This window comes from Nicotiana sylvestris, chromosome 10 (assembly GCF_000393655.2).
Source record: "Nicotiana sylvestris chromosome 10, ASM39365v2, whole genome shotgun sequence".
NCBI lineage: Eukaryota > Viridiplantae > Streptophyta > Magnoliopsida > Solanales > Solanaceae > Nicotiana > Nicotiana sylvestris.
The window spans coordinates 132,536,817-132,564,372 of record NC_091066.1 but is presented as its reverse complement, the minus strand read 5'-3'; the positions used below and the strand labels follow the sequence as shown (position 1 = coordinate 132,564,372).

At 37.5% G+C, this 27,556-nt stretch overlaps 3 protein-coding genes across 3 annotated transcripts; all 3 read right to left on the bottom strand.

The window, feature by feature from the left end:
- Window positions 1–1,354: 1,354 nt before the first annotated feature.
- Window positions 1,355–4,490, bottom strand: LOC138879973 (uncharacterized). Its single transcript, XM_070159622.1, has 3 exons — window positions 4,347–4,490; window positions 4,082–4,133; window positions 1,355–1,785 (listed from the first exon to the last, which is right to left on the bottom strand). The coding sequence occupies exons 1-3, from the start codon at window positions 4,488–4,490 to the stop codon at window positions 1,355–1,357; spliced, it is 627 nt and encodes a 208-aa protein (XP_070015723.1).
- Window positions 4,491–5,412: 922 nt separating this feature from the next.
- LOC138879972 (uncharacterized) lies at window positions 5,413–19,975 on the bottom strand. The gene is made up of 4 exons (XM_070159621.1): window positions 19,874–19,975; window positions 18,491–18,739; window positions 18,326–18,414; window positions 5,413–6,868 (listed from the first exon to the last, which is right to left on the bottom strand). The coding sequence occupies exons 1-4, from the start codon at window positions 19,973–19,975 to the stop codon at window positions 5,413–5,415; spliced, it is 1,896 nt and encodes a 631-aa protein (XP_070015722.1).
- A 3,295-nt stretch (window positions 19,976–23,270) lies between these two features.
- LOC104237983 (WAT1-related protein At1g70260-like) lies at window positions 23,271–27,348 on the bottom strand. The gene is made up of 7 exons (XM_009792236.2): window positions 26,954–27,348; window positions 26,806–26,868; window positions 26,231–26,347; window positions 24,956–25,205; window positions 24,240–24,398; window positions 23,989–24,140; window positions 23,271–23,723 (listed from the first exon to the last, which is right to left on the bottom strand). Exons 1-7 carry the CDS (start codon window positions 27,232–27,234, stop codon window positions 23,543–23,545), a joined length of 1,203 nt encoding a protein of 400 aa, XP_009790538.1. The 5' UTR covers window positions 27,235–27,348; the 3' UTR covers window positions 23,271–23,542.
- Window positions 27,349–27,556: the final 208 nt, after the last annotated feature.

The window sequence follows — 27,556 nt, the reverse complement described above, 5'->3', positions numbered from 1 at the left end:
GTTTCTTGCACTTGTGCATTTCTTTTCCCTTTGGTTGCACATGCTTCTTGCACGGTTGCTTCGGATTGCACCTGTTTCGATTTTCCAAACAAAGAACAATTGTCAGTTTGAAAACGGTGGTTGGTTCGGTGGCCTTGATCATTCCAATTGCTTGGTCCAGGCCTCATTTCTGTTGAGAAACTTTGCCATTGATTGGCTTCAAAGGCGACCCCCTTTCAAATTGATAGGACTTGGATTTCAGGATTTTATGATGATTTGCCCGTGTAAGGCTTTGGTTCTTCCATCTCATTCTGCTTGGGGATTTTTACTGGGGCAAATCTCATTGGGGATTTTTTTTTTTTGAGAATGCCTTTACTTTGGAGGTAATCAACATCATGATCAGTCGGGATTGGACTGACGCACCACTGAGGCTGGGTATTTTCTTCACTTCTTGCTAGATGGAGCTCTATGAAACCGGTCCTGCCACCTTTTCTTTCTAATACATTTGGAATTTAGGGTTAAACCGAAAGGGATTCAAGGAAAGGTAAACAAAGAGCAGAGAAACGAATTTAAAAGAGAAGTGTCCCTTTCGGGGAAAAGAAGGACTTATCTGAGGTTCATGCTGGCTTTAAACTGACATGACATGCCTTTTGGACTGGATGCCCGAACCTCACGAACTTGCATTTTCTCATGAACCAAAAACGGATCTATGTTTCCCAAACAGGGAACCTTGCAAGAACTTTCTGTGGTGAAATCATCTTTTCGGCCGATAGCGCCCTTTGCGGGTTTTCGCTAGTCGACCTCTCTCATTTCTCTTCTCACTGTCGCCTGATAGTACTCTTTGCGAGTTTTTACTAAACAAGCTCTCCCATTTTCGATTTCTCTGCTCGTCATTGCCTTACGGTGCCCGTGTGAGTTTTCACCAATAAGACTCTCTCCTTTTATTTCTCTCATTTTCTTGCGGATCCAAATAGTTGTATCCTCTAATCCTTGACCACTCTCACTGATTGATCATAAGGACTTGAAAGGATTTGGGTAAAAATGATTTGGATCGATTTACAACATTGGAACCATTCAAAACGGGATTATCGCGGGATCATTATAACATCTGCCCCAGTTTCATTTTGAGGGAATTTGGATTTTTATTTTAGTATGACTGAACCCCAGAGAGAGGCTGCCTACGTATCCTTTCGGAATCAAGTCAAGCGTAGTTCAGGCTAATCATTTTTTTTTCAACGGTGCTTTTGGATTCCAAATAGGGTGGCCAAAGAAATGTAACCGGCTCAAAGGGTTTGTAGAAAGAGTTGATAGTGTTTGGGTAGCGGGAAAAAAACTTTCATCATCTTAAATGTTCCAACACATCACTGAAGTAAACTCAGACATAGTACATTTTGACTGCATCCGCGTTCACAGCTGTTTCAGGATCATTTCCTTCAATATCACCCAGATACAACGCTCCTCTTGGCAATATCTTCCTGATGATGTACGGACCTTTCCAGTTAGGAGCAAATTTTCCTTTCGCTTCCTGGTGATGTGGAAGAATGCGTCTTAACACTAGTTGACCTACTTCAAAATTCCTGGGTCGCACCTTCTTGTTATAAGCGCGGGTCATTCTTTGTTGGTACAACTGCCCGTGGCAGACTGCAGCCATTCGTTTTTCATCAATTAAGGTCAACTTCTCCAATCGAGTCTTAACCCATTCGTTATCTTCAATCTCTGCTTCAACAATGGTTCGGAGCGAAGGAATTTCTACCTCTGCCGGTATCACAGCCTCGGTCCCATAAACCAACAAGTATGGGGTTGCCCCTACTAATGTGCATATTGTAGTGCGATATTCCAGCAAGGCAAAAGGTAATTGTTCATGCCATTGTCTGGAACTCTGGATTGTCTTCCTCAAAATATTCTTGATGTTTTTGTTTGCTGCTTCAACAACGTCATTGGCCTTGGGCCGATAAGGAGTGGAGTTCCTATGATTTTGAACTGTTCGCATACATCCTCCATCAAGTGACTATTCAGGTTTGTCGCGTTATCTGTGATGATAGTTGCAGGAATACCGAAACGACAGATAAGATTTGAATGTACAAAATCCACCACGGCTTTCTTAGTGACCGATTTGAGAGTGACAGCTTCTACCCATTTTGTGAAGTAATCAATAGCGACCAATATGAATCTGTGTCCATTTGAGGCTTTCGGCTCGATTGGCCCAATGACGTCCATGCCCCAAGCAACAAATGGCCAAGGTGCAGATATGGGATGCAATTCTGTGGGAGGTGCATGAATCAAATCACCGTGCACCTGACACTGATGACACTTTCGAACGGAACTAAAACAGTCTTTTTCCATGGTCATCCAGTAATAACCCGCTCGAAGGATTTTCTTTGCTAAAACATACCCGTTCATGTGGGGCCTGCATACTCCCGCGTGTACCTCATGCATTTATTCTTCCAGTCTCTTCGGCGTCAACACATCTCAACAAATTGAGATCTGGGGTTCTTTTATACAATACCTCGCCGCTCGAAAAGAATCCACTTGCATGCCGCCTAATAGTTCTCTTTTGATCTCCAGTAGCATGTTCGGGGTATTCTTGTGTTTTCAAGAACCTCTTAACATCATGGTACCATGGTTGGGTACTTGGTCCTGCCTCGATTACATTATAGTAACCGTGTCTTTCCCTGATTTGGATTTCCAAGGGATCGATGTGGGCATTGCCTGGATAAGGCAACATTGAAGCTAAAGTGGCAAGTGCATCGGCTAGTTCATTGTGACACCGCGGGATATACCTAAACTCTATTGATTTGAATCACTTGCTGAGATCCTCCACGTGCTGCCGGTAAGGAATAAGCTTGACATCTTGAGTTTCCCATTCACCCTGGGCTTGTCGGATAATCAGATCAGAATCCCCCATAATCAACAAATCTTCAACATCTTGATCGATCGCCATATTCATGCCCATGATGCAGGCTTCATATTCAGCTGTATTGTTTGTGCAAAAGAAACGAAGCCTAGCTGTAGCCGGATAGTGTTGACCAGTGGGTGAGATCAAGATTGCCCCAATTCCTACACCTTTGGCGTTTACAGCCCCATCAAAGAACATCTTCCAAGCATGAGCGTCTTCCGAGACTACTCCTATGGTGTTTATCTCTTCATCTGGAAAATAAGTACTCAATAGTTGGTATTCCTCATCAACTGGGTTCTCAGCCAAGTGATCCGCTAACGCCTGGGCTTTCATTGCCGTGCGAGTGACATAGACTATGTCGAATTCAGTAAGAAAGATTTGCCACTTTGATAATCTCCCAGTAGGCATTGGTTTCTGGAATATGTACTTCAAAGGATCCAACCTAGTTATGAGGTAAGTAGTATGAGCTTGGAGATAATGTCTCAATTTTTGAGCGACCCACGTCAAAGAACAACACGTTCTTTCCAACAAAGTGTACTTGGCCTCATAGCTGGTGAACTTCTTGCTTAAGTAATAGATCGCTTGCTCTTTCTTTCCAGTTATGTCATGTTGTCCGAGGACACAAGTGAAAGAATTTTCCAAGACCGTCAGATACAAGAACATGGGTCTCTCTGGCTCTGGCGGGACCAAAACTGGAGGATTTGAGAGATATTCTTTGATCTTGTCAAAAGCCTCTTGACACTCAACCGTCCATTTGATTGTTGCATCCTTCCTCAATAGCTTGAATATGGGCTCACATGTGCTAGTCAGTTGGGCAATGAATCGACTGATATAGTTTAACCTGCCCAATAGACTCATCACGTCTTTCTTCGTTCTTGGAGGAGATAGATCTCGAATAGATTTTATCTTTGTTGGATCTAACTCGATACCTCTCCTGCTTACTATGAAACCTAGAAGCTTGCTCGAATTGGACTCCGAAGGCGCACTTAGCCGGATTCAGCTTCAGGTCGTACTTTCTCAGCCTCTCAAAAAATTTCCTCAAGTCTCGAACATGATCGTCCTGAGTCCTTGACTTGACTATCACGTCGTCTACATACACCTCTATCTCTTGATGCATAATATCATGAAAAATGGCAGTTATGTCTCTCATGTAAGTAGCCCCGGCATTCTTTAAACCGAATGGCATAACCCGATAATAGTAAGTACCCCAAGGTGTAGTGAAGGCGATTTTCTTGGTATCTTCTTCATCCATCAACACCTGATGATATCCAGCGTAAAAATCTACGAAAGACTGTATATCATGTTTGGCATAGTTATCAACAAGGATGTGGATGTTAGGTAACGGGAAATTGTCTTTGGGACTTTCCCTATTCAAATCTCGATAATCCACACACACCCGAGTTTTTCCATCTTTCTTCGGTACCGGAACTACATTAGCCAACCACGTAGTATACTGGACTACCCGAATTACTCTTGTTTTCAGCTGCTTTGTGATTTCTTCTTTGATCCTATCACTGATATCAGTCTTGAACTTCCTCTGCTTCTGTTGAACTGGAGGACAATCAGGGTAAATTGGTAATTTATGCACCACTAGATCAACACCTAATCCTGGCATGTCATCGTATGACCAAGCAAACACATCTTTAAATTCAAAGAGGAGTTGAATTATTGCATATCGCGTTTTCTCATCTGTGTGAATGCTTATTTTGGTTTCTCGGATTTCTTCAGGAGTTCCCAAGTTAACTGGTTCGGTGTCATTCAAATTCGGCTTAGGTTTATTCTCAAAGTGTTCCAATTCTCGATTTATTTCCCTAAAAGTCTCTTCTTCGTCATATTCCGGTTCTTGGTTCATTATTTCACAGTTAAACGGCTCGTTTGGATCTGGGCGTGAAGTCCGCAAGCATGTCATATTATTTAAAGCCGCATTATTATAACTGAAAGGAAAAGATAAAAGAAAAATAGCAAAAATTAGAAAGAATAAAGAAAAATGATGAAATACTGATTTTATTCCTTGGAATTGGGAAGATAACAGGATTTATATTTCAGGAAATTAAAACAGGAAACTAAAGAAAAACATTCGAGTTACACCCTGGGATAACTCGTGATGCAGGAAAGGTGGCAGGACAAGTCTACCCGGACTCCTTCCTGACTGGGAACGGTGTAGCCTCCCAATTTTGAAGCTTAGCATTTGGCCCCATGTATAGCACCTTAGCGGTTCTTGTGCCTTCTCCCAGCTGAACCATGTGAGTTTCGTAAAGCATTTCTCTCATTGACCCAGATATTTCTTCAATCTCTTCGGCCGTAAAGGCCTCGTCATCTTCTTCTTCAATGTACTTTGGTCTGATGAAAGTTTCGTACAAATGTGGCAATGGTCGAGGCAACTTCCATCCCTCATTTTTTCTCTTCTTTGCCCAATTTTCATCTTTTGGAGTAGGGTGGAAGCCTATCCCAAAGATTTTCTTAGTGGAAGGCGAGGTGATAGGCTCAGTTATTCCTTGCAACGATTTTCCAAGTCCTCCTCCCGGTTTGAATCCCCGTCAGATCATTTGTTTAGCGACCATGATTGAAGCGTTGGACAATAAAGGTTGGGGGCAAGGGCTCCCTTCTTCATACTGCTCCGCCAGCACAACTTCAAAAGCCTGATAAACTGTGTGCTCACTCCCTTCTCTTGCTTCAAGATATGGGATGGATGGGTCCCGATAAATAGACAGTTCGTCTTCTCTGTGGACCACAATTTCCCGATCTTCATATTCAAACTTCACCATTTGGTGGAGAGTGGAGGGTACAGCCCCTGCAGCATGAATCCAAGGCCTTCTGAGGAGAAAGTTGTAAGATGTGTCCATATCCAGTACCTGGAAAGTTACTTCGAACTCCACCGGCCCGATAGTCAATATCAGGTCTATTTCTCCGAAGGTGTCCCTCTTGATGCCATCAAAAGCTCTTACACATACATTATTGGGGCGAATCCTTCCGATCCCAATTTTCATTCTTTGCAGCGTAGAGAGCGGACAAATGTCAACACCCGAACCCCCATCCAACATTACTCGCTTGACGTAGTAGTCTTCACACTTGACTGTCAGATGTAAAGCCTTGTTGTGAGTTGCTCCCTCCGGAGGCAAATCATTCTTGCTAAAAGAAACTTGATTAACCGCAAAGAACCTTTCCGTCATTCTTTCAAGTTGTTCAACTGAAGTCTCAACCGGCACATACGCTTCATTCAAAGTTTTGAGCAGGATCTTCTGATGCTCGGCGGACCTCATTAGCAAAGATAGCATAGACACATGTTCAGGGTATTTGCGCAACTGATCCAAAACTTCATAGTCAGGCATATTCATCTTCTGAAAGAAAGCCTCTGCTTCTTCAGCGCTTACAGGCTTCTCGGGTGGGAAGCGCTTCCGTGTGGCATTGTTCACTTCTTGAATGTCTGAATATCTTCCAGCGGAAGTATTTTCCGGAAGTTCCCCCGTGATTTCTTTGCCTTTGTACGTAACCAATGTTTGTTGATAATTCCACGGTATCATAGACGAGTCTTCCATTGGCTTCTGTGGCACGCGTCCGATAACCACTAGCTCATTCAGCCGAGGCGGTTTAATCGTCCCCCGAACCACATAGGCCCCTTTCACCACGTACATCGGTATTCCCCTTTTCATTTCGAAAATCTGTGGCTTCTCTGATTGACCTCGTGGAATGTAGAGAACTTCGTTCTTCGAAGGCAACATCGTCTCCGTCTTTGTCTCAGCCTTCTTTTCGAGCTCAGCCTTGACAGTATTAGTCTTCTTTTCCCCTTTCTCTTGCTTCGGGGCTGCTTTAGGCTTTCTCTCTGTATCGACAATGGCGATTATAGCTTTCAGGGCAGGATCAAACTCCTTGTCCTCACAGATCATCCCAATCAATGGCTCATTATTGTGAGCGGGCAACGGATTGTTGGTCACATTTGGGACCTCCTCGTCCCTTAATACTATCTTTTCCTGTTCTATTAAGTTCTCTACCACCCTTTTTAAAGTTCAACAATCATTGGTATCATGTCCTTCTGCTCCCGAATGATAAGCACACCTGACACCGGCTCTTTAAGCAGGTGATGCTGGATTTTGCCTTGTCTGAGGGACTGGTTGGACCAGTTTTGGGAATAGGGTAGAATACGGTTAACCAATGGGTGTGAAAGTTTGTCTTCTGGGTGATTCTTGAGGACGGAAGTTATTCTGGGGTAGTTGTGGATTATAGTGGTGTCGGTAGAGAGGCTGATTTCTGGGAGGTGGAGCTTGATTTCTGTTGGCTTGTTGTTGTGGCCGAACATAAGGCTGAGTATTCATAACCGAGTATGGCTGAGGAGTATAGGCCAAATCTTGGTGAGGGTAATAATGTTGCAGGGTCCTCTCTAAGAAAAAGGATCTGGGAGTATAGTTTCTCCTTGTACCCGACGCTGCCATGAATGTTTCTTCCCTTTTCTTTCCTTTTGCTATTCCGCCAGACCCACCCTGAATGGCTTGGGAGGTAGCTCTGATAGCAGATTGGCTTAGAATTCGACCCGTTTTTAGCCCATTTTCTACCATTTCCCCGATCTTAATCGCTTCTGCGAAAGGTTTTCCCATGGCCGACATCATGTTTTGGAAGTAATCTGATTCTTGAGCTTGGAGGAAAGTAGTGACCATTTCTATTTCATCCATGGGAGGTTTTACCCTTGATGCTTGCTCGCGCCATTTAATAGCATATTCTCTAAAGCTTTCTGAGGGTTTCTTCTTCAAGTTTGACAAAGAATTCCTGTCTGGTGCGATGTCAATATTATACTGAAACTGCCTTACAATATCTCTGGCGAGATCGTCCCAAATGTGCCATCGAGATATGTCCTGATCCATATACCATTCTGAGGCTATGCCCACCAAGCTTTCTCCGAAGTATGCCATCAACAATTCTTCTTTGCCTCCAGCCCCACGCAATTGGTTGCAATACTTTTTGAGGTGAGCAATGGGATCGCCATGTCCATCATATTTCTCAAACTTCGGTGTTTTGAACCCTATGGGCAGGTGTACATGAGGGAACATGCACAGATAAGTATATGAGACACTCTTCTGCCCGCTTAAACCTTGCATATTTTTTAAACTCTGCTCGAGGCTCCTCATTCTTTTCACCATTTCATCTTGTTCAAAAGCTTTGGGATTTTGGTCTTGCCCAGGCGTAAGCTTGTATTGAGGCTGCTGAGGGTGAGTGCTGGTGGTAAACCGATTTGGTTCCAGCGAGAAGGATGGTGCTTGAAATGTGAATGAGGAAGAGTCAAAATTAGGCATGTGTGTAGCGGGTTGTGCCACGAGTAGACAGGGCGGTGCAGTGAATATGTTTGTAGCCACATCTGTCGTTGACATCCGAGGATAAGAATCAGAGGGTGATCCAGCGGAGTGGGCTGAAATGGTAGGATACCCGAATGGGGTAGTTGGATAACTTATGGGGACGTTGGAAGTCCCACTTGTCCTAGAGAACAGCTCGGGGAATCCAGGGATTACACTCGGCGGCTCTTTTCCATTGTTCCAGTCATCTAACATTTCCAACATGCGAAGCCGCAAGATTCTGTTTTCTTCAGCAGTTGCTGATTCGGAAGTTGGGATGGCCGAGATTGAACTCTCTTCGGAGACAGGAATTGTTGGCAAAGGAATTTCTGAAGACATATCTACACTTCCCTTTGATCTCGTGAAGTAAGTGAGAATACTTCCTCTCGACTTAGTGACGGACAGCTGAACACTTCCTTTCGACCTCGTAAAGTATAAATGTGAGGCCAGACCTCCACCAAACCAAACCACCTTTCTAAAAACCTGGACTTAGCAGCAAGCAAACGGTTAGTTTGAAACAAATAACAGACAGGTAATCTCACATTGGAGTGTGATGCACATATACAGTTAAGTGAGTTTCTACATGTTTGCACTGATGGCATGCGTCATTTCGGCTCCCTTTTATTTATATTTTCTTATTTTTTGTTTTTATTTGAAGTTAAAAACGTGACCGGATCCGATGAGGATTGCCTACGTATCACGGCGCCGCGTGAATCAGATCTTTCTTAGTTCGGGAGATGTGAATAGAGTAAGTAAACTAACTCTCTTTTTTTTCTTTTTTTTGGAATAATTTTTTTAAAAAAAAAGGAAAAAATGCTTTAAAAGAATAAAGGTTTTTTTTTTGGATTTTTGTTTCTTTTGAATTTTTCTAAAAAAAGTGCTTTAAGAGAAGAAAAGGATATTTTTTGGATTTTTGAATTTGACACTATTTTTATTTTTTGAAAGAAAGACTTCTAAAAATTCTTTTTCTTTTGATTGGAACTTTGAGAATTTTAGAAGTAAAAAAAAAAGAAAATATTTTTGTTTGAATTTTCATTTATTCTCTCTTTTTCTAAACAAGAAAGAAAATATTTTCTTTGAATTTTGGCTGTTGCCTCTTAATTTTCGAAAGAGGCACTTTTATGAAAATATTTTGGATTTTTGAGTTTTTTTTATTTATTTACAAAAGCACTTCTAAAGAAAAGAGAAAATATTTTTGGACTCATATTTTCAAAGCTTTTATGGATATTTACAAAATAAAGACAGCTAAAAAGCAATTTTTCTGGATTTTTGTTTCTGATATTTTTTGGATTTTTTGGAAAAATACTTCAGAATGAAGGAAACCCGTATTTTAGATTTTGATTTTTATTGCTTTTTCTTTTTTTGTATGAAAGATATTAGAAAGAAGGAAACCATTTTTGTTTTTGAGTTTAAAAACTACTTTTTTTTTGTTTTTAAAAATTTTAAGGAAATATTTTCAAAGAAGGGACTGGAAGAAAATATTTTTGGATTATTTTTTGAAAATTGGGGTCGGAACCGATGAGATTTGCCTACGTATCTCACATCCGGTGAGAATCAGACCCGCGTAGTTCGGTAATAAAACAAACTATATTTTTTTTTTAAAAAACAAGAATCTTTTTCATTTTCGTTTTTGACATTTCATAAGCAAATAACAAACCACTTTCAAAGCACGACTCTTTTCATTTTCTTTTTGGGCATTTCATAAACAAAAAATATATATATATTTTTTAAAAAAACAAGACTTTTGTCATATTCATTTTTCACGGCAAGACAGACTATTTTCATTTTCTATTTTTTGAAAACAAGACAGAATAACGACTCTTTTTTTCTTTTCATTTTCAACAAACAATAAAACAACCTATTCCCAAACTAAAATAAAGACTCTTTTCTTTTTCTTTTTCTGCGAACAATTTCCAAAAATAAAGACTCTTTTTCTATTTTTCCTTTGCTTTTAGTAAAACAAACTATTAAAAATAAAAATATTTTTTTAAAATTTCGGCAGAGTTTCGACACTATTTGGACATTGTTATTTTTCAAAGCAGAAGATTAACCCTATACACTGCTATTTTTCTTTCTCTCTTTTTTTATTCAAATTTTCCCAATATTCAAAACCGGTCAGCATGCAAGTCCAAAGCAAATAAAATGCACAAACAGTAAGTAGGATGCATCAGGATGGGTCTTTTCTGTTTCAGGTTGCTATTCCTAGACGGACCCAACCCCTGTGTTGAGTCCCCTAAGTCAAAAATGCACATGATGCAGATTCCTACTAGGGATCCGGCATGAAGTTGAGTTATTCTAGGTTCAGAACCTGGGTGTTTGTTCTAGACCTGGATTACCCGAGCGGACAGCTCGAGCCGGGGGGGGTAGCGTACCGGGGATACAGAAGCTCAACCCGGCTTTGCAACTTATCTGAACCTCGTTCCAAAAATGGGATTGACTCTAAACAGAAAAGAAGTCACACGAAGTGCACCCTTCTTCATGATTTAGAAGACTCAGAGAGGAGATGGGTTTCGGCACAGTTTATATACAGTTCACAAAATATCAAAGAGGTAAAGCAGTTAGTTAGCACATTTAGGCTCAACATGTAAAATCAGATAAAACAAGCCAACTATACAGTTATTCTAAGCTCGAATTCTTGAACCCTGAACCGAAGTTCTGGGTTTGGATCCCCAGCAGAGTCGCCAGAGCTGTCACACCTCCTTTTTGCGCGCCTACCCCGAAGGATAAATGCGTGAGGGAGTTTTTCCAATTTAAGTGACAATATTCGAAATGAGATTATTTATTTAATTCAGAGTCGCCACTTGGGAAAGGTTTGGCTTTTGGTGTCCCAAGTCACCGGTTTATCTTGAATCCCAATTCGAGGAAAATATTCGACTTTCCAAATGAAGTCTGCGAACCAGAAATTCTAAGTAAGGAATTCTGTTGACCCGAGGGAAGGTGTTAGGCACCCCCGAATCCCGTGGTTCTAGCACGGTCGCTTAAACTGTTGTAATGGCTAAAATATCTGATTTTAATACATGTTCAAAAACTATAGTGCAATTTTAACTTTTAACCGCTTTTATTGTTATTATTATTATTTTTACAAGAATGTGAACATTGTTTAAAACATGTCTTTGGATTACGTCACATGAAATGCACCCGCAATCCGGAACACATTTTATTCAATGTTTTGGGATTTGGATTTGGGTCGCAAAAATGCGCACCCGTGTTTAAGAATGTATTATTATTAACATCGTGCCTAAAGCGATTAACGTATTATTATTTATGGGTAAGACCGTGGAATTCACTAAACAGTCCATCCCGAATTCTAAATACTCAATTAAACATTTATTGAGGGCCCCGCAATTGGTGCATTTTACTAGGCGAGGCTCATCTCATTTATTTTGACAATGGTCAATCCTAAAATGACTACATTTTTCTATTAAAATTAGTCTCTAAAATAAAGAAAGAAAATCCTAATTAATTAAGAGCTTTCAAGAAAAAAATTAAGAAAACGTAACATACTAATTGCTAGATTAAGACAAATATAAATGGAAAGGAATTTTACGAAAAAAAGAAAATTCGAAATTATAAAAAAAATAAGAAATTTGATAACTAATATTCAAAAGAAATCAAATATAGCTAAATTGAAGCTCGCATTGTTAAAACTATTGGAATTAATTATTCACAACCATTTGAAACTAGATTTAACCATAATTACTAAAGCTTATTAGAAAGTTTATTAAACTTAAACATTATCTAGTCTTGTTTGGCCTTTCATTAAATTTAGCTACCCATTCATGATTAACCTACTGTTAACCATATTAAAACCTTCATAGCTAGTGAATTAACCCGTTTTGCCAAGCTGATTCACTAAAGACCAACTTATGTTATTTTCCTCTTATTCCAATTATTAAACAGTAATACATGAAATAGCCTAAATACAATCAGTAAAAGAGACGAAGAAAAAGCGAAATTAAAACTTCAAAGTTCCATTCTTCATATGTATTCATGCTTTCACATTTTCCAGCTTACAATATCGACAAGGTTACAGCCATGTACCTGGTATTGAATACAAGAGAAGAGGAAGATGAGAATCAGCAGCAATAGTAACAATATAGCACAGCAACAAAACAGTCCAGCAACACAGGAATAGACCAGTAACAGAGTTTGCAAACCGGTGGAGTAGTAGCCCAAGAAAGAAGCTTCAAGCTTCGATGAAAACAGTAGCAATTAATGCTGATTTCAAACAATGAAGGAAAGTAGAAGATTTTTTTTTCAGTTTTTGTTCTCTCTCTCTCTCTCTCTCTCTGTTCTTCTTCCTTTTTTTTTTTTTAGGTTCTGAAATTTCTATCTCCAAATTCAGTCCTTTTTCTACCTCTTTTTTCTTTTCTCTAAGTGTTAAATGAGTCCTCTTATACCCAAAGCAAGACTCCCCTTTTTCTTTTTACCTCCTTACTTTTTCCCCAATATTCTTCTACTATGTATAACTTTTAACCTTTTATTATTACCTATACTATTTCTGATTTTTAGTTAAGTAAAAGTAGTCAACACGGACCCCACGGTTCCCCCCTTTTGAGTGGTCAAAGAAGACCTCATCATTATCCCCTTTCCTTTTTACTTTACATCATTATGTCTTGTCCCCCACTAACATATGTCTTTTCCCCCACTATAATATTTTACTATTATTAGAGCTTAGTGGGCGGAGCACTTAAATTAAATAAATCTGCAATTGGTTAATTCTCGTATTACCCCTAAACCTACTGTTACTGCCCAGATTCAAAAATCTGTTCAAACTTCAAAAATTATCTAAGAACTAAAACCAAATTAACAGCTATAACCAATTCAACTAATCAATTAACCAAAATATAGCAGCTATAACCAATTCTTAATCAAATTCAATCAACAAATTCAAACTAAATAGTGAACAACAAAGAAACAACCGGAATTATTTTGACTGAACAATATTTTTAAACAACATCATATTTTCAGATTCAACAACAATAACAAACAAACATATTCAATTTTTTTTTTAAATTCAAATTAAGTTTAAACGGAACAAATAAACAGATTCAAATCACTAAACTCAATAATCAATGGCACCTCAAACTAAATCTAACAATTTTACAAACAAGGTAAAGTATTCAGTTGACTAATACATTTCTATATTAAAACTAAACAAGAACAAATGAATAAAAACAAACTGAAGAAATAATTAATTGAACTTCAACTTAAATCAAACTATGATTAAACTAACAGTTTCTTTATTAAAAATAAACAATAACAAATGAAACAACCTGAAGCAATAATCAAGAAACGATAAACATGAACAAAAACAAGAATCAAACATGTACTAATTTCAGATCCGAGAATATCAAAACAAAATACGGACAGAAATGAAACTTAAACCCACTAACCGGATCGGAACGACGACGAACTCGAATGAAAACAAATCTGCCCCAGTGGAGTCGCCAGAGCTGTCACACCTCCTTTTTGCGTGCCTACCCCGGAGGATAAATGCGTGAGGGAGTTTTTCCAATTTAAGTGACAATATTCGAAATGAGATTATTTATTTAATTCAGAGTCGCCACTTGGGAAAGGTTTGGTTTTTGGTGTCCCAAGTCACCGGTTTATCTTGAATCCCAATTCGAGGAAAATATTCGACTTTCCAAATGAAGTCTGCGAACCAGAAATTCTAAGTAAGGAATTCTGCTGACCCGAGGGAAAGTGTTAGGCACCCCCGAATCCCGTGGTTCTAGCACGGTTGCTTAAATTGTTATAATGGCTAAATATCTGATTTTTTATACATGTTATAACTTGTGTGCTTTTATTGAGTTTAAACCGCTTTTATTATTATTTTTTAATAGAATTGCAACGTTGTGAAAATGCATCTCGAACCACGTCACAATCAATGCACCCGTGGTTGTCAATACATTCCGACTCCGTTGAGATTTGGATTTGGGTCACATAGATGCGCACCCGAATTTAAGCATGTAATTTAATTAAAATCGCGTCTAAAGAGTCTAACGCGTTATTATCTTTGGGGAAAACCGTGAAGTTCGCTAGACGGCCCATCCCAGAAAATCTAAGTTTTTATTATGACCAATTATTGAGGGACCCGCAATTTGCATTTTTTATTTGGCGAGGCTCGTCTCATTATTTTTAAAAGGATAATCTTAGAGTGACTAAATTTTCTATTTTTCGTTTGTCTCTGAAATAAATGAAGAAAAGGTCCTATTTTATTTACGTACTTTCGAGTTATTATAGTTAAGTTTTGAACATGATTCGTTAAATCTCAAATGAACGCAGTAAGAGCAGTCTGTTCGACAATTATGGGCCCAGGCCCAATGTGCATGGCGTGAAACTGGGCCGGAGCCATCCTTATTCCAATTGGGCCTAATTGAATTATTTTATATATGTTTGATATTTACAAGGGGGCTGAAATGTGAACCTGTGCTATCTAATTAAACGATGTTCCTGTGAGTTTCAAAACAAGCCTTTTGTTCCATAAGGTAACTATTAAGTATTTTGGAAATAGTCTAAGAGGCCTAACAGAGTCGCCAACAGAACATACCATTTTTACTATTAAGTATGTTGTTAAATCTGAAACAATAGAACATGTTTTCTACAACATCAATCCATTTTTAAATAAGCGCACAAGGGAGGAAGTTTACAACTAAACTACTACAAAACATTGTTCAGTTATAAATAACTCATACCTACATGATTCTAGTAGAAGACATGAACTATCATACGTATACCGCTTAGTGTTCAATATACAACTAAAAGATATTCAAACAACTTCATCTCTTCATTTTTTTTCATTCATGCTTCAAATTTCAGCTTACATTGAACCAGTGGATCAGTGTGTACCTGGATGTTGAAACACAACAAGAAGAAGAAGAAAGTAGAAAATCAGCATCAGCAAACGGCAGCAGTAACCAGCAAATAACAGCAGCAACAACAACAGTATCAACCAGGCAGAATAAATCCAGTGAACGAACATAAATAAACCAATGAACACAATACCAATATCCACCAAAGCAGACTCGGGAGACTCAGTTGAGACCCGGAAATACCAATGTTGATCACAGGCAGAAAACAGGTGAAATCCGGAACAAAAGTGAAACAGTAATTCCTGATTTTCGGACACTCAAAGAAAGAAGCCTAAGTTTCGATAGGACAAAGCAGTAAAAATGATTTCAAAACAGAAAAAGTGAAGGAAAGCAGAATTTTCAGCTTCAATAGAGCAAAAGAGGGTTTTTGTTTATTGTCTTCCTAGGATTGAAGTCCAGAAATGAGCTCCCTCTTTTTGTTCCAAGATCAGCTCCCTTAGGTTCTAACCCCCTCCTCTTGTCCGAAATCAGTCCCCTTTTTAAAGACTAGAGCTGGCCATTTTTTTTATTTTAACATTTCAACTTTCAGCCTCTTTTTTCTTTTTCCTCATGTGCATTTCTACCTTTTATCATTGAACCCATGCTGTTACTGATTTCCAGCTTGTTAAAACCAATTAAAAACTGACCCCCCATGCTTCCTTATTTTAAAAGCACTCATTCTATACCCCTTTTCAGATGCAATTCTTTTCAATTTTTTTTTTAAATCTGAAAGGCCTGTTATTCTCTGCAGGCCATTAGTGGATGTTCAAATAATATTTAATGCTAATCAAGCATGGTCGGATGAATTGATTAATTCAAAAGCATCTGTCCACACATGGCTTCCACTAACAGTTTAAAGCAGTGAATTAGATCCAATTCATCAGTTAAAATAGTTCCTAGACTGATAGATAAATGGTACAGATTGACTCAATCAGAATTGAAGCAATGTGAACCAAATTGTCATCAGGTTATTTTAACATTCAAGACTGAGAAACTAATCGACGACACTTATTAACAGACCATATATTACAACATATACAATCGATAACAAATAATCGAAATTGAATAGGTACGGGGGTGATTTCATACTGATAGGCACAGTGATTTTATGCAAAACTTAACAAATCGACGGAGCCTATTCGACTCGATTGCCCAAACTGTAATTACACGCAACAAAACGCGCATAAGCAAATTCGACCAAATAAAAGGTCCGGGCGAGGTGGACAGAATAGTCGACACCAATGAAAACAAACTCAAACTGACATTTAAACACATAAACAGACATAGACAAAACATGGAACTGACAAGGAAAAGAAAATATCTTAAGAAATTGAAGGTTAGACGAACCCGTCTTGGATTCTGACTCGGACCTCTTTTGGGGTTGAACGGACTTTAATCGAAGTGTTCTCAACTGAGAACACCTCGATTAAGGTCTATTAGACCCCAACCCTTCGTTTAATTGGACAAACCCCCAGGTTTTGGATTTCTAGGGTTCTTGGGGCTCAGATTAGGGGTTCGAGCTTTTCTGGTTAGATTCGAACCAAACTAGGCTTGGTTTGGTCACGAGGGAGGTCAGGGGAGTAACTGGTGTGCATTTGGGATCGGTTGGTATAAGTTGAGTTTTGGCTCGGATCATCAGATGAAGATTCGAGACGATGTAGGTTGATTCGAACCCCACAGTTTGCAGATCCGTGTCCAGGGGGTCGAGGTGCACTAGGGGTGTTAATTTGGTGGTCACCGGCATCGTTGCCGTCGGGTTTTAGGTAGGGGGATGGAAGGGCGGCGCTAGGGTTCTAGAGGGTTTCGGTTCAGTCTCTGAAAGAGACGAGGATGAAGGAGGGGGGTCTAGCTTAGGGGGCGTGGGGGTAAGAGAGGAGGGTTTATATACGGGATGGGGGAGTTGAATTTTGGCCGTTGGATCATTGATGATCAACGGCCTTGATCTTTTCACTTAAAGGGACAGCGTCGTTTGGTCTAGTGTCGGGAATGGGTCAATACGGGTACTAGTGGGTCGGGTATCTGGGGAAAGCTTGGATCCATTGGATTGGATAGGATGAGCGGCTCTGATTGGTCATGCCTAAACGGCGTCGTTTGGATTAATGAGAGAGTTGAACTGGACCGTTGGATCTGTTTGACCAACGGTCCAGATGGGAGGTGCCAAAACGGCGTCGTTCCTTGTTTCTGAGGGACGGACTGGATCAATGTGTTTTGGGCCTGATTTTCTTTGGGTTTAAAACGAGCCCAGGTCCGAATTTTTTTCAATTTTTGCACTCTTTTCTTTTCCTTCTTTAATTTCTAATTAAAAAACACAATTTCTAATTAAATTGTAAAATCAAAAATAAACTACACAAATATCAATTAACACTTACAATAATCAACACACAAATTAAAATATTTGATTAAAATAAATCACACAATGATGACACATAAAAGAAAAAATAAGTATTTTTTGCGATTTTCCTTTTAGAACCAAACTATGATTTGATTAATTCCTAAATGCACAATTAAATAATAAATATGCATGCAACATGTATTTCTTATATTTTATGATTAACTACAACAAAGTAAACATTTACGGGCAAAAATAATTACAAAAATGTCATGCAAATTCTCAAAATTGTACTCGAAGGTAACTTGTTTTATTTTCGATTTCTTTTGGAGTAATTTTCGTGAAGCAAAAATCGCGTGCTCACACTCCCCATTAATTTAGCAAATTTCTTACTCAGTTTTTCAGTGTTTGGCCCAAAAATTATGTCATCGACATAAATTTGAACTACTAGTAGATCCTTACTTTTTTCCCTCAAGAATAAAGTGCTATCAATCTTACCTCTTTTGTATCCATGTTTAAGAAGGAATTTGGATAAGCGTTCATACCATGCTCTAGGATCCTACTTCAGTCCATATAGGGCCTTGTCCAGTTTGTATACATGATCTGGACACTCCTTACTTTCAAACCCTGGAGGTTGTTTGACAAAGACTTCTTCCTTTAAGTAGCCATTTAGGAAGGCACTCTTCACATCCATTTGGTGAAGGGTAAATTCCATGTGTGCTGCAAAGGCTATGAGGAGTCTTATTGCTTCCAGTCTTGCAACTAGAGCAAAGGTCTCATCATAATCTATGCCTTACTCTTGGCTATAACTTTGGACCACCAATCTTGCATTAATCCTTATAACCGTTCCATCTTCATCAAGTTTGTTTCTGAAGACCCATTTAGTGCTAATGACTTAGTGGCAAGATGTCACACTTGACTTCTTTCAAACTGATTGAGTTCATCTTACATTGCATTCACCAAGTCTGCATCCTGCAAAGCTTCAGCAACATTTTTAGGTTCAATAAGAGATAAGGATGCATCAAAAGCACACAGATTCTTTAATTGAGATCTGGTTTTAACTCCAGAAGTAGGGTCAGTAAGGATGTTCTCAATAGGATGAGAACTTTGATACTTGTAAGGTTTCACAACCAGTTTGATTTCTGTTTGGAGTTTCTCCCATGCTCTGTAGCTGAGGAATAGGCTCATGGACAGGTTCCATTTGGGAGTTAGATTCACTTCTTCTTTGTTCAGTTCCTCCTGTCAGGTTGCCCTGAATGAAAGAACCTGTTCCATCACATGTTCTTTCTTTTGGTGTAGCTTCAACTTGAGCTGTGACTTCACTCAATTTTTTTACCAACCCAATAGATTCATCTTCATGTTCCTGTCTCTCAGAAAAAATGTTAGTTTCATCAAAAACTACATGTACACTCTCTTCTACACACAAAGTTCTTTTGTTTTACACTTTATAAGCTTTGCTATGTGAAGAACACTCCTGCATCACTTCTAGGATCAAACTTACCTAGGGAGTCCTTTCCATTATTGTGCACAAAACACTTGCATCCAAATTCCCTAAGATGGGATATATTTGGTTTTCTCCCTTTAAGTAACTCATAAGGAGTCTTCTCTACAAGAGGTCTAGTCATGCACCTATTAATGATTTAACATGCATTATTTACAGCCTCTTCCCAGAAGCTATGGGGCAGTTTACTAGAAAAAAATATAGTCCTAGCCATATCTTCAAGAGTCCTATTTTTTATTTCAACTACTCAATTTTGTTGAGGAGTCCTAGGGGCAGAGAAATTATGATCTATACCATGCTCATCACAAAATTCAACAAACTTAGCATTTTCAAATTCAGTTCCATGATTAGAACTAATTGATGCAAGTTGATTACCTAGTTGTTTCTGAGTTTTTCTAACAAAGGCAGTAAATATGTCGAATGCTTCATCCTTAGATGTTAAAAACAATACCCAAGTAAACCTAAAGTAATCATCAACAAGTACTATCACATATTTCTTACCACCTCTGCTCAATGTTCTCATTAGACCACAGAGATCCGTATGAACCAGTTCTATCAAACTGGTTGTGCTTACCACTTTCTTGCTTTTAAAAGAGGATCTTACTTGCTTCCCCCTTGCATAAGCCTCACAAACTTTGTCTTCCTTAAACTTGATGTTAGGTAACCCTATCACTAGGTCCTTGGAGACTAATTTGTTGAGTTGATTTAGACTTGCATGACCAAGTCTTTTGTGCCATAGGAGGGGATCATTGTCCAACACACTTAAGCAAGTGAGTTAGTTTTTTGAAAGAGTGGACAAATCTGCAATGTAAATATTGTTAACTTTTTTTCCTACAAAATAATATTGTTGGTGGTAAGATTAATCACAAAGCATTTGGTCGAGGTGAATGCTACCAGGTTACCTCTGTCACACAGTTGTGATACACTAATTAGGCTATATTTCAAGTCATCTATCAAGTAGACATTCTCAATGGAATATGAGTCTGTCTTACCTACCTTTACAACCCCAATGATCTCATATTTCTTTCCATTTCCAACGTAGACATTACCTCTTTTTAGGTCCTCAAGTGAAAGGAACTGGTTCTTACTTCCAGTCATATGCTTTGAGTAGGCAATATCCAAATGTACCATATTTGGCTACTTCCTCTCACTTGGACCTGTAAAACGAAATCAGAGGTTAGTCTGAGGAACCCAAACTAGTTTGGGTCCCTTTCTATAGGCAAATGGGTGAATTAAATTCCTTTTAGCTCATCCAGGCAGTCTATTTTTCTCTTGAACAAAGATTTTGTTCTTTTGACTGACCTTTTATTTTGCATTACATTCACTTTTGTAATGACTAGTCTTGCCACAATGTGTGTAAATTTTGTTCTCAGGAAGTGTGATGTACTTGCTTTTGGGATCCCACTTAGGTGTTGGGGTCCCACAGCCAAGTCCTCTCTTATTGCTATTGTGGTGCTCTTATTGCCAGGATAGTGCATCAGATGACTTATTAGTTCATGCTTCACCTTGCCTAGATCTTCTTTTAGGACTCTTATCTGCTCATCTCTCTTGTACAACTCATTCTTTATTTTTCCTAGATTTTCTTCTAAGGTGAAATGTGTGTGATCAGATTTCTTTCTACCTGTTCCTAATTTCAGTTTTAGATTTTCAAATCTAAGTTCTAAGACAGATGTGTCAAGTTCAAGGACATGTCTCTTCAACTCAGTATTTTTACTGTCACTTTCACTAGCCCTGAGTTTTAGATTTTTGCACTTGGCTTTTAGGATCACACATTCCCTAGAAAGTTATTCATTCTCATTGTTTATGACCTCACACTCATCAATGAAGTCTAGCAATAATTCAGATAGCTTTTCTTTAGACAAAAATTTAATATTGTCTTTGAGATGAATTACACTTACCTCTTGTTCATCGTCTGATTCTCCAATGGCCATAAGTGCTTGTTCATCTCCATCTTCATCTGTTGTATCCTTATCTAAGCTTTTTCCCCAAGCAGCAACCATAGCCTTTGTTGATCCTTTGTTCTTCTTGGGTTGAACATGTTCCTTCTTCCTGTTTCTTTGTTCAACCCTTTATTTCTTCCATTCAATTTCCCACTCAGGACAGTTCTTAATCATGTGGTCAGTCTTGCCACATTTGTAGCAGCCCTCGTTGGTCTATTTTTTTCAGGGGCCCTTGGTTTGTTTAAGTTACACCTCTTGAAGAACCCTTTCCTCTTATTAGGTACTTTTTGAAATCACTTGTGATCATAGCCATTTCATCATCCTCCAAGTCTGCACCTTCAGGTATTATTAGAGCTAGGCTTCTTTCCTTCTTGGGTGCATCCATCTTCATGGTTTGCCTTCTCAGTTCATAGGCAGTGAGGTTTCCAATCAGCTCATCCAACTTGAGAGTAGCAATGTTCTTAGATTCCTGAATAGCAGTGATTTTGCTTTCTCAGGTTACTGGCAAGACCCTTGTCAAGATTTTCTCAACCTTGTCTTCTTCAAGGATAATTCTTCCAAGAGACTTAAGTTCATTTATTAGTGTTGTGAACCTTGTGTACATCTCTTGGATGGTTTCACCTTCCTTCATGGTGAAATTCTCATATTGAGAATACAACAGTGTTCCTCTTGATCTCTTTACTTGAGGAGTTCCTTCATGGGAAACTTGTAGAGTGTCTTAGATTTCCTTAGTAGTAGTACAGCTTTGAATTCTGTTGTACTCGTCTAGACCTAGTCCACACACACGCCATTTCTTATCCTTGGCATTCTTTTCCCATTTCTTCAAATCTTTAGCAGTACAGTCAGCTCTCGTCTTTCGCACGTCCACTCCTTCAACATTCTTCTTTGTAGTAGCCAGGGGACCATCAGTAACAATGTCCCAAAGTTTATAGTCTTCTCCTATGATGTGGTCTCTCATCCTGTTCTTCCACCGAGAATAGTACTGGACATTAAAGAGTGAAGGCCTAGCAGTGGATTGTCCTTCACTGTTTCCAGGTGGTGTACTCATCTTGATCTGTTCCTAAGGTGTTAGCCTCTTCAAGGATAACCTGCTCTAATATCAATTGATGTTTTATACTTCAATACCACACAAGAGGGAGGGATGATTTGTGTGGTACCCAATTTTCGCTTAATTTGATTATAGAAGAACTTGGTTCTTTTATGTGTTCCAACTACTACTGTTGCGGAATAATAAATACAGAAAATAATGAACACAGAGATTTTACGTGAAAACACCTGGCTCAAAAAGTGGAAAAACCACGACCTACCTTCCAGTAGGATTTTCCCAAACTCTCTACTAAAATCACTGAGCCAAAAACTGCATTTACAAAAATTCTTTTGTAAACCTAGGATTAACTCTAATCCTCGTTATGGAACACAGCCTCAACTGTTGCGACAACTTCAAGTTAACTCTAACTTGAAAACTCTAAGTACCTAATATAATTGTTTCTATATAAGCTGAAAGGTACAATGTAAAATCACTTACTACAATTGAACTAGAATAAAAGATAGACACTCGGAACTAGTTCTTCTATCTGGTTCAAGTAGCTTCAGATTTGCACGCTTGAATCACACATAAATTGCTTGCAAAATTGCCTTGTTATTTTGCTCTTAATTCACGTTTTACTTCTGCTTATATGCATTACCTATAAAAGAGAACAACACTAATATTTAAGGAGTTAGTAATTAGAGATTGACTAGGATACAGATGCTACTCTTCCATGGTGGAAGAGTTCTAGTTGATCTCATACTCTAATTCTATCATTTTCCTAAACAGTGTTCTCTTTCTGTAAGGAGTCTTTCACCTTATATAATATGCAACATTTTCGATCATGATCGGGAGATATCACTTCTGATAAGTTAGTTTATCTCCTTCACGTGCATCTCACATGTTTGGGTTGATTATAACTGTACTTCACAAGATGGATCTGGTCCATGTCTGAGTTCCTTTGTCGGTTTTCAAAACTTCACCTTTACTTGGGCTAACAACGAGAGTAGGTAATCATCTTGTGTTAGCAGAAGAAATAAAATCATCTTGTACAACTCGGAAGTAGAAAGGTCCTTGCACTTTCTAAAATTTGTCGCAATCGTAATTAATTCTGGATAAAAGCTGGAAGTTGAAACATCCTTGTAGTAAATTCTGCTCATGTTTTGCGAAAAAATCCACTTGTTTGTATGCCTTTAGGAAACAATACGTCAATTTTTGAGTAAGCTCTGAAACGGGAGCATTATTCCGATATATAGTCGACCAAAAACGTGGAAGGAAATAATTCTTATAGAGATTAAGTTATCCACACATCATCACACCAACATGTTAGTTTTATCTGTTATAACGGGTTAGATATCTCTAAGATTACAATTTTCTTATAAATATCTTCTCCTGGTAGTGTAAAAAGTTTGTTACACTAAAAAGATATATATAACTTAAACTCATTGTCATATAATCACAATCTTTCATCAATCTCAAACCCAATGCTTACAATATATTTACAAACCTAAACAGTACAAATTATTTCTCCATCAAATTAATCAAATCGAGCGCGCATAACCCCTAACTATACAAAATATAGCTGAACAACAATTTCAGTTGTTCAACTTGCGATGGAAGGCTTCAAAAAATACATCCTCCAACACATATATACAACATTCCTAACATATAAATATCTTCATCTTAATTTCTTCCATCTTAAACCGGCGAATCTTCTTCTTCTTCTTCTTCCTCCACTTCTTTTTCTTGCAGAAGAGGAACTTTCTCATCAGAAGTAGTTGACGTACTACCCTTAATATTTTTATTTGTTTCGTCGTCTTTGAGTTGTCCCCAGAGTGTAGTGTAATAACCCAATCCACATATAATTGCACTAAACATGCTGCAATATTGATTAGTATTTTCGTGTTAGGAAAGAACAATAATATTAATTGCTTAAACATCAGAAAAAAAGAAATATATATCTGTGTTGATAAAAAGATAATTGCAAACAACTCTATATAATAAGCATTGGATATCGATAACCTAAATAAATGATAAGTACTCAAATATTATAACAAGTTAAATTATAGTAATAGTCTGAAATTTATTATTTTTTTACATGTATAACTCAAATCTTAAGGAAAAAGAAAGAAGATAAAACTTGCCTTCCATAGTGAAAAGTTTCGGCAAAAAGTAAACAGCCACAAGTACTAGCTGTTGGGACTCCCACTGGCTTGAAAAATAGAGGAAATGAAGCTCCTTTCAAACGCATGCACCACATTTGTACACTGCTACGTATTAAACTGCCGAAAATAGCCTAGTAATTAAGAAAAAAAACTTGCATGTTAATTTAGTTTAAATTAACTAGAAATTAAGTACGTCAAATTTTGAAAATTTCTGTACTTATTGGGCTTACAGTTAAAACAACAACAAGAAGTTCCATGTTAAGCTCAAGTCTCCATACTCTCAAATCTTTTTCCATCAGTAAAGCAAGTATTGCAGATTGGATCGTCCCAAATAAAGTATAGAGAAACACTATTTTCATCACCTGTGGGTGCTTTCTAATAGTTCCAGCCTGAAAATTAGTAAAAAGAAATACAAGTAAATACACCGCAATTAAAAGTGTGTATGATATAGACGGAAGCCATTTTTCATGAACCTATTTTCTGAAAAAAAGTATTTTTCGATGTTGATCAGCTTGTGAGTAGAAAATAATTTTTTTTTAAAAATCACATATTATAAATTATTAATAATAATAATGGGCACGAATCCAAGAGTGTTTTAGTAAATTGTTTGAGTGCTTAGATAATAATAATGTCTCAGTGTTACTTGATCACGTTATGAAGTTACATGTTAATGAGATACCTTCAAAGTGTTAACTAATATGAAGTTAAAAGTTAGTAATAAGATAATTGTAAGGAAAACGACTTTTGTTCATAAGTGAAGAAAGTTATTTTTGATTAAAAAAAATATTTTTTAAACACCAAAAATAACTCCCTCATCATGAAAAATATTTTTCAGAAAAACGACTTATGTCGTACCAAATTAATACAAAATATCCACCCAATGGCCAAGGAAAGAGGGAAATGAGAAAATTAAAGAGATAATAATAAAGAAGAATGATAATTAAACCTGAATAATATTCCAAATGCAAAGAGAAAATGAAGCAGCTGCAAATAAAAAGCAGCCAAGAACCCAGTTCTCATGTGTTGAAGTGAATACAGCAAGGAGGCGCGGCCTGGCTAGCTGAAGGAAAAATGGGGAGTATTGCTTCACCACTGGACCTTTGTAGTATGTAATTGATAATGCCCCCATTATTGATATTAGGCTTCCAATTATTCTAGCTTGGCTTCCTTGGCTCTTCAAATCAACTTTTATTTTCCTAAAATGGTTATGTTGATTAGCATAAATGATTAATGATAATTAACGTAACTTCCTAAAAGATGGCCTATAATAAGGAAATGGTACAGATCTCTTGTGTTATTTTTTACTGATTTTTTATGTTCACTTATAATTTGAATAAAGAAAATAATTCTACAAAGATCTCCTATATTTTATTTAATTTACATATCTCTCTTATTTTCTTTTTTACTGGTCTCTTGCGAAAAAGAGCATATAACTAAAAATTTATTTCAAAAGACTACAAAACCAAATCTTTCATGTATATATAACAAATTTAAAGATCAGAGAATAAATGCACAAAAGATATCCAACTAGTCATGATGATTGGTTGCTCAAGTAGCTGTTCAAAGAAAATGGAACTAATAATTTATATCACTACGACAAGTCACAATTTATTGATACTATCCATAGAAATATAAGTTAAATTCATTTTGAGTTTATTAGTTGCAATAACAGACCAACGTGGAAGTGAGGCTGAAATTACTGGGTGTTGTCTGTTTTATTCTTGCCGAAACTATTTAGGAAATCTATTCATAATTTTTCATTGGAAGGAGTTGTTTGACATTTCAGTTTTTGATTTTTACATGTAAAACTAGTTGCATGTTGGTAGTAGGTCCATCTCTGTACCAACCAATTACACCCAATTAATTAATAGCTACCCTTCGATCTCTCTTGTGGTATATATGGCCCATCAATTTGGATCCAAATATATTGGCTTGTGCCCACCTTAATATATACACACACGTCTCTTAAATCTAATTAATCAAACTTGATGTCCCACTTCCAACATCATCCACAAGTTCCTCTCTCTCTTTCTACATCATCTTTTGTCATTTCTCCTCTTTTCATCTTCAAGTTGCAAGAAATTAAAGGATCTCACAATAACAAAGGTGGGAGCAAATCTTTTTCTTTTTGTCTACAGCTTTAGTATCTAGTTTTCAAGATTCCATCCAATAGAAGCCATATAAAATAAATAAATAATTAAATAGAGGTTGAAGAAAGAACCTGAGGAATATGGCGAGAATAAAAGTAAAGGCTGGGATCTGGTTGGCCATGCCACATGCTACTATTGGTGAACTGTAACTTAGTCCCGCAAATGCAAGATTCTGAGCTATTGTTACCCTGTAAAAACAACCATAATTTAATCAAATTTTCTATCACACTTTTCAAGTGATGTTAATACTGTCTTTGTTACTTTCAATGATTTATTCAAATCGCTAAATAAGTAAGTGATGTTCTTAAATAGAGGCTGATACAATAGGTTTATAAACTGAACCTCAGTCTTTTTTAAACTGTGTATATATATGTGAGCGTGCACGAAAAACCACTAAAATGTTAATAAATATTAAATTTTAAAATTATAATTTAGAAAATACAAATATCCGGTGTAAGAGGTTTAATGTTGAATCTATCAAGATTAAATTCTGGATCATCAACCACTATTCTTAATTAGTTTGTTCCTATGATCAACCTAGCTAGGTTATAATGATGATTTCTATTTTCTCTCTCTCGCACTCTCTTTTCTGTAATTCTTAATATATTATTCAGCAAGAAAAGAGAAATTAGAAAGAAGAACTAACCCTACAAGACCAAGGAGGGATACACGAAGAAGTAGGGGAAAAGTAAACAATGGCGCTTGTATCCTGCAACAAGTAAAGAAAGAAAAATCAACACAGATTACATCCTATACAATCAAAAATAACAAAAAGAATGGTGTTGAAAATTTACTTGTCTCTTCTATGGTAGAGAAATGAATAAGGAAGAAGTATGATAGAGCTAAGAGCGTTCGTGTAAACCACAAAAACAAAAGGGCTCATCCCTAATCTTGACATGGTTGTACTCGCCATAATTGTCAAGAAAATAGTGCAAATTTCTATTAAAACCATGGCTGTGCATGGCAAAATATCTTCTACTACAGCTTTTACACCCATATTTTCTCCTCCACTTTCTATCTCTGTATTATCTAAGCTTCTAGCTCGTTTGGCTAATTTGTTTAGTGTGTCTCCCATTTATGGAGAAAAGGCAATGATAACTTTTCTATATACTAACAGAAGAAGTTAACCTTTCATGCAAAGGTTAAGCTACTTTTAAAGGGAACGAGCAACTCGAGTGACCCAAGAGGCCGTGACTCAACAATTAGTATTTTATTAATACTATACTCTATTCAAGAAACTCTTCTTATTTGTCCTACGTGGATTGTTTCAGGTAGTTAGTATAACATTAAGTTATTTAAATATAATAAATAGTCCCCACAAGGTTTGTCTTTGTGGTTCAAATTAATCATGTCCCTACGAGATATTTTTTCGCAACTCCATTATTACACCTCACAAT